The following is a 16,076-nucleotide window of genomic DNA, read 5'->3' as shown; positions in this document are numbered from 1 at the left end:
TGTACAACTGCAGGAGCAGCAGGGTTACCTTGGTGTTGCACGAAACGCTAGGCATGGAAGGAACTTTGTAAGCCGTCAGCTGCAAAGGTGCTCTATCTGAGTGGTGGCTGGAGAAGAAGGTATGGAGACCACCTGGAGCTTTCACGGGCTCACTACCGAGCCCGGGAGGTAGGAAGATCCAGATGTTGTGCAGCCCAGGGCATGTGGGAGCCAGGGATGGTTTCAGGGGCACAGTGCAGGGTGACGCATAATAGAGAGGGTGGAATCTTCAGTGCTCTCACACTCCCCAAATTCAGGCCTTTGTGACAGCTCTGTTCGACAGCCTTCTCCGACCTGACCTCCTGCCTCCCGATGGGTTTTACTCCTCTCTCTCTCCTTCCCCTTTCTCGATCTCTCCAGCCTGGAGCTGACAGCAGTCCACTCTAGCATTGAGACCTGTGCCACCTCCTCACTGTGCTCTGTAACCTGCACATGGGCTTTAGGGGCCAGCTCTGCCTTCCCTGCAAGCCTCATTCACCATCCTACTTGCCCCTTTCTGGGTGGAGTCTCCCTGATGCCCCCAGGCTGGGAAGAGATGCCCTGTAGGTGTGAGCACACATTGCTGGGCACAATCTCTGCTTCCTGTCATTACACCCGTCACGATGGCACTTCTGCTTTTCTCTCAGCTACTCATGTGTATGTGTGTGTGTGACGACTAGATCTGTGTTTTGGAAAGTGCTCTGGCTGCAGAGAGGCACATACGTGGCAGGATGCGGTGAATGTATGGAGACGGTTCTCCCAACACCTCTAGAGCCCGGCTTTCATGGTTGGTCTGCATGTCCCTACCACCTTTGAACTGAAGCCATGTGACCTGCCTTGTCACCCTGAACTGTGGCCAGAGTGGTCCACTTCTGGGTGTGGGGGGAAGCTTTAAGAACCAGGGAGAGATTGGCCACATATCTGCCCTCGGTGGAGGTGACTGTGGAGGCAGGCGTCAGGATGAATCTATATCAGGCTGTGTCCCTGAGCAGTCACAGTGAGCAGTGCCGTCCTGCCAACCATATGGGACCTAAAGCCTGAGCAGGAAATAAGCCTCTGTTATGTTCCTGGAGATTGGGGGCTTGCTTGTTATTGCAGCATGACGTCACCCATGCTGACTAGTAGACTCGTTAGGAGGCCTGCACCTAAGTCCAGACGGGATGATGGTGGCCTGGACTGGAGCACTGGAGGAAGAGAGGGACCAGAGAGGATGGTCTGGGAGAGATTTAGGAGGTGAAATCCACAGGGCTGGGTGATGGCATGGTCACCATGGATGAAGGAAGCTCCTGCAGCCACTTTCCCTCTTTCAGGGGCATGCTCACTCATACCTTCTCAGAAACCCATAGGTTCTTTCAGTTAAGATTTCCCATCCTATCTTTATATCCAGGGTCAGGGGTCTGTGTTGGCTCACTTCAAACCTTCCAGAGACACAGGGGATCTGGGTCTTTGCTTTGTGGAGGAAGAGCCTTGTCATAACCATGAAAGGTGAAGCCACAATGAAAGCAAAAGTGTTAGTTGCTCCGTTGTGACTGACTCTCTGTGACCCCATGGACTGTAGCCTGCCAGGCTCCTCTGTCCATGGGATTCTCCAGGCAGGAATACTGGAGTGGGTTGCCATTTCCTTCTGCAAGGCGATCTTCCCAACCCAGGGATCGAACCTGGGTCTCCTGTGTTGCAGGCGGATTCTTTACGGTCTGAGCCACCAGGGAAGCCACAGTAGTTATAACGTATTGATTGGACCTACTGTGCTATGGGGGGCTTCTCGGTGACAGTGGTAAGGAATCCATCTGCAATGCAGGAGACCTGGGTTCAATCCCTGGATAAGGAAGATACCCTGCAGAAGGAAATGGCAACCCACTCCAGCACTCTTGTCTGAAAAATCCCATAGACAGAGGAGGCTGGTGGGCTAAGTCCATGGGGCCACAAAGAGTCAGACATGACTGAGCAACTAAACAACAGCAACTGTACTATGCGAGGGCTTTACAAACAGCACCCAGTAAGACAGAACAAGTGGCGGGGCAGGCTGAGTTACAGACTCCATCTCACAGATGGGGACGCTGAGGCTCAGAGAGCTTGCAGACCTTCCCAAGCTGGGAGCTGGCAGAGCCAGAATCCAAAGTCAGTCCATGTGGCTTTTACCCAATTCCACGTCACTGCTGGGGGTGGACAAACCCCTCAGTGAATGAGCCGGGAGTTGAAGCCATGTGCTTGGGGGCTGCGCCTTCCTCTCCGACCTGGGGAGGGGATGGGCAGCGGGGGTGTCCGAGGCTCACAGCTGCTCCCAGCACGACAGGGGCCCTCCCGGAGGCGTCTAGGCGTTGGCAGTGTTCTGGGCCCCCCTTAAATGCACGCGTCACCGACTCTCCTGCATAAACACCAGGGGGCTGAGTCCTGTTCTTGGCTCCGTGCATGCAGGCACTGGCTCCAGGCTCCCACAGATGCCAGAGAGCCCATGGGGTATGGATGCCTGCCTTGGGGGGCTTATCCCCAACTCCAGGGACTCGGGTTGCAAGTCTCCCACCCAAGCAGAAACAAAAGCTGCTTCCCAGGTGTCACCAGAGAGACAGCACCATCCTTTTGCTTGCTGTTAATTCTCTCTCTCATTCTTCATTTCTCTTGGCAGAGGATGCTAAACTCAAGCAGTCCCTCAGCCCCAGTGTCTGTGCTGTGCTTGTGGTTGGAAAGTGCAGGTTTTAGAGTCACACGGACCTGCATTCGGGCTTCCCCGGTGGCTCAGCTGTAAAGAATCCACCTGCAATGCAGGAGACTTGGGTTCAACTCCTGATCAGCGAGATCCCCTGGAGGAGGGCATAGCAACCCACTACAGTATTCTTGCCTGAGAAATCCAATGGACAGAGGAGCCTGGCGGGCTATAGTGCATGGGGTCACAAAGAGTTGGACACAGCTGCACACATGCACGGACTTGGGTTCACAGGCTAGCTTTGCCAAGTATGCGCTCCGTAATCTTGGACAAGTTACTGACCATCTCTGAGCCTCAGTTTTTTTCACCTCAAAAATGGTTATCAGGGATAACCTCACGGGGCTGTCAAGACAAAGAGGGGAAGGGACTGGATGTAAGACGTGCCCTCCAGCCTTTACATTCTATAGGGAGAAGGAAAACCCTTCACAAACCACCAGCTAAATACATCAAATAAGCCTAGCCTGATAAGCCCTGTGGATTAAGGAGAGAGGGCTGTGCAAGCCTGCGATGGGGGATCTGGGGCTCCTCTAGCTCCCACGGGTGGGGGTGGGGGGGCTCAGGAGATGACTTTTAGGCTAAGACCTAAAAGGAGGTCTTTGAAGGAGGAGAAGTTGGTCACTAAACCTGGGGATGGGGTGATCATTCCAGGCATAGGGAGCGGCTTCTGCAGAGGCCTTGAGGTGGGGAAGAGGAGGCGGGGTCAGGTGAGGAAGGAGGTGGGGGTGGGGTGGGGCAGGGTTGGCAGGGCAGGCGGAGGCTGGAGCCTGCTGGGTGCTCTGGGTGATGCTGGAGAACCTGCATTTTTTTTCCCAAAGGCAATGGAAGACAGTGACATGCTCAGGACCTAGAGCATAGTCAGGTTTATCCTCTAGAAGCTCAGTCCCAAGGATTGCCATGTGGCCAGGGACTGGTGTGGGGCAAGGAGGGACCATGTGAGCGAGTCCAACATATCAAGCCTGACACTGAGCTCCTGACCCAAGCAGGGGTGGGAAGAGAGTCTGGACTCCTGAGTATGGAGAATTCTGGCACTTGGCATTTACGGTGTGCTTTACTCCATGGTGAGCTCTTTAAAGACGGAATCAATTTCATTTTTTTCTGTATCCACAGGACTGGGTATCGGCCTGACACAGAGAGCCAAACTGTGTACTGCACAAATAAACATCCCAACTACGGTGTCACTAGCCCTTCCCCACTGGCTGAGCTGGTAAAGAACCCGCCTGCCAGTGCTGGAGGTGCAGGAGACTCAGCTTCGATCCTGGGTCAGGAAGGTTCCCTGGAGGAGGAAATGGCAACCCACTCCAGATTCTTGCCTGGTAAATCTCATGGACAGAGAAGCCTGGTGGGCTGTAATCCATGGGGTCGCAAAGAGTTGGACACAACTGAATACACGTGTGCACACACACACACAAGGTGTAATTATTGAGGCTCTTCAACCTTGTGTCAGTGCTAGAAATAGTTGGGGGCTGGGATGGCGACATGAGTCCCCTCCACAGTGAACCCTGGGGTCCCACAACTCCTGGCCCAGCCCTGGTCTGAAACCGGAAAAGGGGACAGCCCTGCTGGTCCTTCCAGAGGTGCAAGTATGGCAGGCTGAGCTGCTGGCCCCACGTGTGTGTGTGTGTGTGTGTGTGTGTGTGTGTGTGTGTGTGTAACATCCTTGTGTCTGAGGGGCGTTGCTTTTAGAGTAAGCTTATTTCCCTGCATTCAGGTTTGTGCTTTTCTGATTGGCCAAGAGGCAGGATGAGCTATAGCAATTGGAGGGCAGGCTTTGTGGTGAAGACAGTGCCGCTGCAGAGAAAGCCAGAGAGCATTTCGGCCACTACCTTGCTCGGTGGTGTGGATGAGATTGTTTCCTCATCTGCAAAGCAGGAATGCTCATGGACTTATGGCTGTCTTTAACATGGAGACAGCAGGCCACCCAGAAAAGAGGACCAGGAGAGGGCCTTCATCTGGTCTCCAGGGAAAGGCACCCACAGGTGGACAACAGGTACTGTGGTCCCCCAGCTTCTGGACCCTCTGCCCATATCAGTGATGAGGTTCTGGATGAAGGGATCAGGAAGAGCCTGGGGTCTACATTTTGACCCTCCCTGGTGGGGTGATAAGGGAGTCCTGGGGTCGGTTTGGTCAAGTCCATGCCTGAGAAGTTGGGGCTGGCAGCTCTGTTTCAGAGAGCTGGGAATGACGGTAGAAAAAGCCAGTGTGGGGTGACTCCATGCCGAAGTAGAGCAACAACACCCATGGTTGGGACTTCCCTGGAGGTCCAGTGGTTAAGCCTTCACCTTCCAATGCAAAGAGTATGGATTCGATCCCTGGTCGGGGAACTAAGATTTCCACGTGCCTTGCGGCCACAGGACCAAAACATAAAACAGAAGCAGTATTGGAACAAATTCAATGAAGACTTTAAAAATGGTCCACGTTAAAAAAAAATCTTAAAAAAAGAACATTCAGGATCAATTTCTGAACCCAAATTTTCCTTTCAGAGTCTCTTGGTCGTCAGTGTGTGGGCCATAGGGTCAGAGGCGAGGAGGTCAGGACTGAACAAGCAGGGCTCAGGCCAGTGTGTAGGGAGTGCTTGCAACTGCCGCTTGGCAGGGGAGCATGGCTGAGCCTCTGTGACTTTATGAGGCTTTGGGATCCCAAGTCAGGGCTCCAAGACGTTAGGGCTGCACCAGAGGCAGTCAGACCAGCGCAGAAGCAGCCAGAGGACAGTACATCATGTTAGGGTGGCCTGGGCTCCCAGAGCCCCTGCATATCCTACTTGAGCATCTTCACAGCCTGTACAGCTCTAGCACATCTTTATCTGTGTTCATCTTCCTGGGGACTATGACACCCAAGCTTCCTGGGCCTATGGCACAGCTCAGGGCCTGGACTGCTGTACAGTCAGTATTGAGGACATGGAGTGTGGAATTAACAAGGACACACCAATAAGTTCAGCTCCATAAGTACCTCCTGAGCACCTACTGTGTGCTTCATTCCTCATGCATCCCTGTCACTGGGGTAGTTTCCAGCCAAGACTTGGTTTTTATTTCTAGAGAAACTAACCCTGATCCTCCCAGGTGGACATGCTGCCTACTTGCTGCTGCCGCTGCTAGGTCGCATCAGTCGTGTCTGACTCTGTGCAACCCCATAGACGGCAGCCCACCAGGCTCCTCTGTCCCTGGGATTCTCCAGGCAAGAATACTGGAGTGGGTTGCCAATTCCTGCTCCAATGCATGAAAATGAAATGTGAAAGTGAAGTCGCTCAGTCGTGTCCAACTCTTCGAGACCCCATGGACTGTAGCCTATCAGGCCCCTCCGTCCATGGGATTTTCCAGGCAAGAGTACTGGAGTGGGTTGCCATGTCCTTCTCCACTGGATAAAAATGACATTCTTCTAAAATCGAGTCTTCATTAGATACTTGCCAGTCCAGTCAAACTGATAGCCTTTCGTGGCCCCTCACATGTGGGTTCTCTGCCACATGCCCAGCTGGTTTTGAATCTAGGTTTCCTGTGGTTTGCAAGGCAAATCTAGTCACAGAATGGCTTGGAGCTGGGCCTCTCATGCTGGTGCACTGTAGGTGCCACAGGGACTCCAATTCAAGGAGAAACACCGATCTGCTGCTGGCACCATCAATTTTACTCAAAGATTTAAAAAACAAAAAGCTATAAATTTTTATAGATACATGCAGTGCAAAGGAGCAGCCAAATTTGGCCTGGAGTCAAATGGACCATCTACAGACGTGTATAAGACAAAGCACACGTCTTTAACAGAAATCTGCACCTGAGCTGGGCAGTACCAGATGGCCACCTACTATTCTCAACCCTCTTCTGTTCTCCTATGCCAGGAAGGCTACTCTCACGACCATACTGGAGGATCTCTTGACCATTGCTCTTCTGGGAAAATGGCTTGGATCACGTGAGGACACCGCCAATTGGCTTTGCGCTCATCCCTCCCATAATCCACTGCTAGCATGATTCAACACCTGAACCCAAAGGTGAATGATTTAGAATCAATGTAAGAGGGGATTTTTAGGAATTCTTAAGACACTGGATGAATTCTAGGTCTTAATTCTGCCACTCAATCTGAATAAGGTAGATAATGCTCTTCCCAATCTGCTCTCCAGGGTTCCCTGTCTGTAAAACGGGAGGAGTGCGTCCTACAATCTCTCTGAGGTTCCTTTCAGCTTCAACATTTTATGTTAGGCCTCTACTCCCTGGCCAGGTGGGTATCATTCAGATTCAAACTAAAACATCAAAATAAAATGGACCGTGAGCATCCTTGCATACACATTATATGTGTTCTCAAAACCCCCAAAAGATAGGTGTTATTACCTCCACTTTGTAGATTACAAAACAGAGGCTCAGAGAAGTTTAGTGTGTTAACTGAGGTCACACAGACAGGAAGTTGCAGAGCTGCGAATCATCTCAGGCCTGTTCCTGGTCCAAGGGGCTGAGAGCAGACACTGTGAGCCCAATAGCAGCTCAGTTTCCATCAGCCCTTTCTCCCTGCCTGCCTGGGAGCTCAGCTCTGCTCTGGTATAAGAAGTTGAGGATGGGCGCTAGTGGGGGCTCTAGGCCATGGGTGAACTTTGGCCGGCAAGTGTTGGTACTGTTCTGGAAGACCAGTAAAGAGCAGGTTGTCAAGGCTGTGAGAGCATCTCTGGCCCAGGCTGGGTTTGCCTCTCCTAGGGGAGTCTTCCAGGCCCCATTTTTGCCTTGAGTTTAAGGAGCTGCCTGTTTTTTGCATCACTTTGCCATCTGAGGGCCCCTATCTGCCAGGAGGCACATCATTCTCAGAGATCCATCCTCAAATACTCCTGTCCACCTTTCCCAGCCTCCCAATTCATCTCCCAACACCTATGGGCTGTGGGCAGGGCAGGGAGAGACACGCTGCAGGGTCTGAGCTCAGAGCTCTGTCTTGGACCATCAGGAGGGCGACTTCAAGGATGCTTTTATTTAATTCAATTCAATCGCTGCCAGTCTGCCTGCAGTAATGGCTTTCAAGCCCTCAGTTCTCTTCTCAGAACCTTAAGGTGGCCTTAACTCCTGGGATGACACTGGGCAAGCAAATTTCTCTCTTTTGGCCTCTGTTCTTCAACCACGCAGTAACCAGCTGGTTAGTTCCCGTCGGATCGCAGGTCCCTCGCAGCGGTGACATTTTAGCATCAGCTATCTTTGACTTTACCTTTCCCGAGGCATCGGGATGGATGCCCTTGGAGAGCGCAGCAAGCATAAAAATCGCTCTCCGGCTGTCTGCGGTTCTCGCTCGGCGGCCGCAGGTCCTACTCCATCCCCCCACGCCAAAGGCTCACCTCCAAGGCACCCCGGTCCCCGGTCCATCCAGGCCTCGACTTTCATTCTCGCAACTCCGGAAACCCCAGGGCAGCGCTAGAGGCGCGACTGCGGCGGCGGCGCAGGGGGCGGGGGTGAGAGATGTGCCTACTTGTCCCGCGGCCTCCGCAGCGGCCCCAGCCCCAGACCCGGCCCCAGCGCGTCAGAAGAGTCCCCGGAACCCTTCGGTTTGTTGCTTGGGCTTGGAGACGGCTGGGAATTCACCACCGGTCGATGGCACCGAACCGACCCCTGCGCGCAGTCCCTAACTTGGCTCGTCTTCGCTCCCGCCGTGGTGAGGTAGGGGCCGCGGCGCTCGGACGCCTCGGTCTCACCCTTTCCGGGCCTAAGCGCGGGGAAATTCAGCTACCTTGTCCGGGGCTCTCCGGGGTGGGAGCACCATTTTTGGCTGGATGTGCTTCTATTCATTGTTTCTGTCTGTCCCGAGAAACCCCAGCTCTCTCTAAACCGCGTCTCCCTCCGCACCTCCGCGTCTCGCCCGCTCTGTGCCCGCCTCCTGCCGAGCTCGCCGGGTGCAGGACAGCCGCAGCCCACACCCGCTCCCTGCCTGCAGTCCCGGCCCCCTCTGGCCACCGCGGGTTACAGCCCGCTCAGGCCAACCCTCCCATCTCTCCGAGGGCGCTGAAAGTAGAGGGAATAAAGTTCGGGCGCCTTCGGCCGGCAAAAGGCCCGGAGCCCCGGGGCTGGCCTCACCTGTTTCTCCAGCGGCTCCTTGGCCGAGAGCGTAGGTTTGGGGGAGGGCGCGCGGTCGCAGACGCAGCCCTCCAGCAGGTAGAGCCCTGAGGGCCGCGAGCTCGAGTCGCTCTCGAAGTAGAAGAGCAGGTTTTGCAGCAGCGCGAACCACTTGGTTTGCCATTTTGTGTTGTCCGAACTCCGCTTGCTCAGGTAGCCTTTGCGCGTTCCGTCCTTGCGCGCCAGCAGCCCCAGGGACGCGACGTGGCCATCGTTCAGCCGGATCCCCTTCTGCATGGTGCTCGGAGACCAGCTCGACTCCACGCGCTTACATCTTCTCCGCGCGGAACCCGGCAGCCCCGGTCCGTGCGCGCTGCGCGCTCTCTCTGTCGCTCGCTCCTTCGCGCTCTCCCCTCCCCCGCCAAAATCTCTACAGTCTGGGATCTGGCGCCGAGCCGCGGCTGCTGGAATCCAGATGTACCATTCCCCTCCAGAACCTCTTCTCAGCTCCGCAGAGCCCCGGGGCCCTGGAGATGTCTCCCGACCCTCCCCCGGCGCCAGGCAAACGGAGGGACTGGCGAGCTGCGCGCTGGCGAGGGGCAGGCGGAGTCATGTGACGCTGATCCCTCGAAGAGCCCGTTTCAGCAGCGCGGACAGGGACACACGCACGCAGCCCGCCGAGGCGCAGAGCCGCGCGCAGGCTGCACCTTGGCGCCTCCTCCTTCTCCCCGGACACACGCGCACACGCACAAACACAAATCCTGTCCTCCCTCCCCCGATCTCCTCTTCTCCTCTTTGGGTGTTAACAAACCAGATCAATTTTCGTTTAACCCAAGGAACACCAGAGGCTCGCCATCCTGGGAGCTGGCGTCTTTGCGCCCCGCCGCAGCGCACTGTAGACCTGGGGTTAAGTCCCATTTGTTATTTTCTCCTCCAAAGGCTCCTTCCTGGTACTTTATTTTTCTTTTCCGAGGTGGATGGAGGAAGGTGGATGGCGAAATGGACCTGAAAGAGCTTTCAGTTCTAATATTTGCCTAACCGGCCAGGTCACATCATTTCAGCATCCAACCCTACTTCTGGTGGCTTCCCCAGCGACCTGAGGACAATACAGGCGGAGATGTGGAGGGGGGAAGTGAGCATTTATTTTTAATTTATTTTGAGTGTTGCCATAATTATGGGCGCCACCCCTGCGCCCCGAGGTCTGGCTAGCGAGCCGCTGCTGGCAGTTTTCTGCAAATACCCTCCAAAGCCTGAAGGCGGGCTTCAAACGCAGGCGCCAGGGACCATGGGAGCCTTCAAATAGCTGCGCTGGCGCAATGATACCTTAATGATAGATTTTCCGTTCTTATTTTTAGCTCTCATTCGCCTACACAGTTACACGGCATTTATCCGGGAACGTCACAGCGCCCGCCTGCTGCACCAGGAGGGCGCGCTGGCCGCCGGGCAGCCGGGGCGCTGGAGCTGGAATCGCGCACCGTCGTCTGCCGCAGAGGGCAGCTGCCCCTCTCAGGCCGGGAGCGGCGCCCCCCAGCCCGGCCTGGCCTGTTTGCAGCGGGGACAGGCGAGAGCGCAGCCTTCGGGAGGAAGGAAGGAAGGAAGGGCACCATTTTTCAGTACAGAATCTGCTGGCACCCCACCTCCCTCCTTCGCACGCGCAACACACAGACACATCCACATACCACACACACACACCCCCCACACCCACTCACCCTGGTCTGGAGCGAGGGAAGGGCCTGGGAATAAGCTCTGGGAAGGCCCCGGGAAATCCACGGAGAAATACTCGACCGTGCCTAAGTTGAAACAGCCCCGGTCCTGGGCACAATGGCGAAAGCCTGCCTTTTTAAGATGGGGACCATTCTGAGGGAGGAACTGACCGAGTTACCCTTACTCTTGCCTCTCAATTCCCACGCTTGGGCTTGGGAACTCTCTCTAAGGATTTTTCTTCACGAATAATGAAAGCAAAGAAGGGTGATGGCTAAAACTCTTCATTTAGTCTCGATTTTCCCAAGAGGGTCCCTGCACTGTGACCACCTTTACTTCTCTTCTGCCCTCTTTGTGAAAGCAAAGTTTCCAGAAGTGAGTTTCTTAATCCAGTCTCTCTTCCTCTAAATTCTTCTCTTAGGAAGCCTGATACAGACGCCAAGGAAACTTCAGCCTCAGTTCTAAGTGCTTCAGATTGACTAAGCCATCTAATTGTCACCCAGCTCTAGGAGTAGTGTCCATCCCTTCCCCTCTCCCCTCATCAGCTCCATGGTACAGAAGGGGGAAATGGAGGCCTGGGGTGGTTGAGTGACTTGTTCAGAGTCACTCAGCTAGAAAGTGGCAGGGGCAGGATTTGAACTTGGTGGTCTCTCCCCACTGGCTGTGTAGAGTTGAATGACTGGTTGCTGTGTTGCAGAGGGTTTGGCCTTTATCCTAAAAGGGGGCCTCTCTCATGTGGGCCAGAGCCAAGATTGGGTTTGCTTGACGTGTGGAAACAGTGGGGGAAGGGGAGGGGGGATTAACTGGGAGATTGGAATTGACATATATACAATACCGTGTGTAAAACAGATAGCTAGAGGTAAGCTGCTGCATAGCACAGGGAGCTCAGCTCGGTGCTCTGTGATGGTCAAGAAGGGTGGGATGGGAAGGGGATAGAAAGGAGGTTCAGGGAGGAGGGGATATATGTATACATATACCTATGGCTGATTCACTTTGTGATACAGCCACAAAGTGAAACTAACGTTGAAACTTTGAACTAACACAACATTCAAAAGCAACTATACTCTGATTGAAAAAAAAAAAAAAGATCGGGTCTGCTTAGAGGCTGCTGTGGCCAGAGAGATCTATGGTACCAGAGTTCCAAACCTGGACAGCACACTGGAATCACTTGGGGACAGTTAGCCATCACCTGGGGACCCAAAAGGCCACAGGCAGATATATACTTTCACTGATGATTTTAATGTGCAGCAAAGTGGGAGAACCACTAATCAATGGTAGAACCAGTAATATAGTTGTTGCCCATGAACCACCTGGGATCGGGCTGGGCCTTGGACTGAGAATCTGCATTTTTAACAAGCTCCCAGCTGATATGACGGTGCTGGTCTGCAGACCACACTTTCGAGAATTTCGGGTACCCAAAAGGTGAAAGGGATGGGATTTGTTCATCATTTCATTCATTCAGTCACATGCACCTCATCCCACCAGTGTTCACTGAGCCCCTAGTCTGTGTCAGGGCTGAGGCTGGGCCACTGGGGACATGGTGATAAACAAAACACAGCTCCTGCTTCCTGGAGCTTAGACCAGCCCAGGAGTTCCTTCTGTCTAGGAAGGCAGGAGGAAAACCATCTTCTGGTTCTGGGGAAGAGGTGAAAATCAAGACAAGGGCTGAATGCACTGCAGTGGGCCTCAACTCTGGTGGGCTTAGAGCTTCCGGAGATATTGTTTAAATCTCTGTGCTCAGACTGCACCCCAGGCTGGTTAAATTGGAGCCTCTGAGTGTGGGACTTGGGCATCAGTACTTGGAAAGCTCCCCAGTTGATTCAGATGCACAGCCAAGGCTGAGAAACATCAATCTGAAGCTTGGATGAAGAAAATCCCCTCCCAACCTCCTGGCTCTCCACAACTGGCACTGGGGAGGCCACATGGCCCCCTGTGGCTAGTTTTGGAGTTCCTGCTGGGAACTGCAGGAATTCCTTGTGGGTCAGGCCACACTGAAAGGTTGGATGTGGCTGAAAGTATTCATGTGGGAGAGAGGAGGTGACAGCAGCCCTAAGATTTTAATTATGTCCATCTGAGCTGCACACACACTGCTTTCTCTCTAATCTCCATTGGCAGAAACCTGAGCAGAGCCTATGAAGGGGCCCTCTGGTCATCCCCCTGGTCTCCAGCCAGAGTTCAGGACCACTGGAAGGCACTCAGAGGAGTTGCTTAAGGAGACATCAGCTGCAGTTTGGGTTGGGGTGAGGGTGCCAGGGAGCAGGTAGGCATCTCCTGCCATAGCAGGCAGAGATGGGCATGTCTAGCTATGATGTATGCTGTCTACCAGGCCAGAGACCAACTCTTCCCCGAAGGTGGAAAAGATGCCCACCAGACCTCACAAGTGCATCTGGGCTTTGCCTTGTTTCATTCCATCCTCTCCATAAGGCTTTTGAACAATGGTTAATAACCCCATTTCACAGATGGAGAAACTGAGGCTGGAGAGTGGAAGCAACATTTGCAAAGAATCTCGTAGGGTGGCGCTGTGATGGGGATCCTGACTGCTCAACTACAGCCCATCACAGAGGACTTGCTCTCTGGGTCTCCCAACTTCCAGCTCTCTGGGCTGAGGTCTCTGCAGATAAGGAAACAATAAGGAGAATTAAGGAGTATTTTGGTGGGTTTGATATCTGCATTTAGAAATGACTAGCTAGTGACATGGACATTGCTTAGTGCAAAATCCTAATAAGTCTTTATGGGGAGATTTCTGTGGGGCTTCAGAAGACTGCTCAGCTTGGGCATTTGTTGACCTGGGAGTTGTGTGAGTCTGACCTGCCTTTGGGCCCTGGGAAGAGGGAGTCTTTGGTGTGTGTGTGTGTGTGTTGTAAGTGTAGTGTGATGTACACATGAGAGGTGCATGTGTGGTGTAGGTGTAACATTTAGAGAAACTTTGGTCTTTTGGCACCATACTCCGAAAGAAAAATGTACTTTTCACATCACCTAAAAAAGTGAAGAATTTAATATGTTGAGTCAGAGAAGTTATGGAAACAGAGGCTTTGCCAATGGGGAATCATTCCTCCAACTTTGGGCTTGGTTGTTAGCTTTGCTCCAGGATCCACATGTAGATGTGAGGGGTTTATACCTTTACTTTCTGACCAGTGAAAATAGCCTTATTATACCGTTGGACTGTAAATGTAATGCAGGCGTTTTGTAAAGTATTAAGGCAATGTAGAAAATAAAGAGATTACTCCTCCATTGATTTTCTTCTTTTCTATTTAATGTCCTTGACTTTCCTCGTTGCTAACATATTTACCAAAATGAGATTCTGAAACACATGCTGTTTTATCATCTCTCTTTACTTAACAGTATGTGAGGACATATTTTCATATCATTATGGACTAGGGTTCTTGGCCTTCTTAATCAATAGAAATTGATCAGAGGCCAGACAAGTGATTCAGGCCAGGCTTTATCGAGGTCCCTGCTGCAGTGGGAGAGAGCGGGGAGTGAGAACAAACAATAGGTTCCCTTGCTTGCTCCCTGGCATGGGTTGGGGGACAAGCTGTTTCCTTATATGGGGTGAGGGTAGGGCTGTGTCCAGGAGTTGGGCTGGAGGGGTGGCTTAGGTGGTTTGCCCACCTTTAGGTGGTGCTGTGTACAGGGGGCATGTGCAGTATCCTGCTTTTGCTCCAGGCTCCTCAAAAGTGGCAGTTGGGGTTTTTGGTCTCTTTTGGTCCAGAATTTGCCCCAACTACACATGCATGCAGTTATTTTTAGTTCCATACGGTTTCTTTGTATTTTGTTGCTGGAGGAGAGGTGTGTCCAGGTGCAAGAACTGCAGCAAAGGGTTCCAGGTTTGTCTCAACATTACTGCAAATTTTAATCACATATTACTACAAATTTTAATCAACAGATTCTTTATGATTTGGCATTTGGGTTATCTTCAAGTCACAGCTTTTGGAATGCTGTGCTGTGCTGTGCTGTGCCAAGTCACGTCATTCTTGTCTGACTCTTTTGTGACCCCATGGACTATAACCCTCCAGGCTCCTCGGTCCATGAGATTCTCCAGGCAAGAATACTGGAGTGGATTGCCATGCCCTTCTCTAAGCTTTTGGAATAATGATGCAATTAGTATATTTGTATATACATTTCCCTCCCTTAAGTGAAAAACTGAAATTTCTAGGTTAATGAAACATCCATTTGAAGCATTAATACCTATTAATAGATTTCCAAAGAGAGCTTTTATTCTAGGCATGGCTGTCCACAGAGATGAGAGCATTCATTTCTCCATCTATTTGTCAGTCCTGGATATTGATACTAACCATCAGTTTTAATCTGTGTTGCAAATAATCTCCACAGTTTGTTGCCTATCTTTAATGCTATGTATCTATATATTGTAGTGATTTCCCCAGTAGCTCAGTGGTAAGAATCTGCCTGCAATGCAGGAGATGTGGGTTTGATCCCTGGGTCTGGAAGATCCCCTGGAGGAGAGCATGGCAACACACTCCAGTATTCTTGCCTGGAGAATCCTATGGACAGAGGAAACTGGGGGTTATAGTCCATGGGGTCACAAAGAGTCAGACACAACTGAAGTGACTGAGCATGCATTCACAACTATATATTTTATATGTCTTTATTTGGGTTGTAAGAAATTTTAAAATTTGGGTGCAGATAAATATATCTTTTTGGTTATGGTTTCTTATTTTAGATCTCCTGCCCTCTTGTGCCAGTTCCTTCAAGATTGAAACATATGTGCCCATATTTTCTCCTTCATTTTTTCAATTTTATTTTTTTCACTTATGCTTTTAATTCATTAAGAGTGAGATTGGGGTCTTGCTTATTGTTAATTTTTCCCAAAGAGCTGGCAAGTTGTCCCAATACCCTTGATTGAATAACCCAAATTCTACCACTGATGAGGAGTAGCATCTTTATCGGGATCAAATTCTTGTCAACATTTAGGATTATTTCAAGATGCTGCTTTTTGTCCTATTGTTCTGTCTGTTCTTATCTTTTTTTAATTGTGATATAGTTGCCTTACAATATCGTATTAGTTTCTGCTGTGCAGCAAAGTGAATCCGTTGTATGTATGTATGCCCCCTCCTTCTTGGACATCCTTTCCTGGCCTCCCATCCCACCCCCCAGGTCATCACGGAGCACAGGGCTGGGCTCCTTGTGCTGTCCTAACCATCTGTTTACACAGGGCAGTGTGTGTGCGTCACTGGTACTCTCTCAGTTACTCCCACCCTCCCTGGTCTGTTCTTACCCCAGTGACTTCTGTTTCTTACTGCTTTACCAACTATTTTGAAATCTGGCCCTCATCATCATACCCTGCATGTGGTTGATTTAGTGATTGTTCTGAGGCTTCTGGGAAAGAAGATACATGCTCTGTTCACAGTGTATGGAGTTTGACAAATATCTAGCAACTTGACAAATTTTGTGACATACAGAGGGCTAGGATTTACTCATGACCACAGAGGAATAGGAAAGTGTGAAAAAGTCATGGGAAAGTGCTGGCCGCTCAGCCATGTCCCACTCTTTGAGACCCCATGGACTGTATCCTGCCAACTGTCTCTATCCATGAAATTCTCTAGGCAAGAATACTGCAGTGGGTAGCCATTCCCTTCTAATATTCCACAGGGGATATTCCCAGCCCAAGAATCGAAATCAAGTCTCCTGCATTG

General features: G+C 51.7%; 1 protein-coding gene across 1 annotated transcript in view; it reads right to left on the bottom strand.

Moving 5' to 3' along the window:
• Positions 1-9,457, bottom strand: part of RASGRF1 (Ras protein specific guanine nucleotide releasing factor 1) — a 103,030-nt gene extending 93,573 nt beyond the window's left edge. Inside the window, exon 1 of the mRNA XM_070478259.1 lies at positions 8,743-9,457. Coding sequence (XP_070334360.1) covers positions 8,743-9,018 — 276 coding nt within the window. The 5' untranslated portion in view covers positions 9,019-9,457. The remainder of the gene's footprint in view (positions 1-8,742) is intronic.
• Between the last annotated feature and the right edge of the window lie 6,619 nt (positions 9,458-16,076).

The sequence above is a fragment of the Odocoileus virginianus genome, chromosome 16 (genome assembly GCF_023699985.2).
Source record: "Odocoileus virginianus isolate 20LAN1187 ecotype Illinois chromosome 16, Ovbor_1.2, whole genome shotgun sequence".
Classification (NCBI taxonomy): Eukaryota; Metazoa; Chordata; class Mammalia; order Artiodactyla; family Cervidae; genus Odocoileus; species Odocoileus virginianus.
The sequence above is the reverse complement of the archived record's forward strand: the minus strand, read 5'-3'. Positions and strand labels throughout refer to the sequence as shown.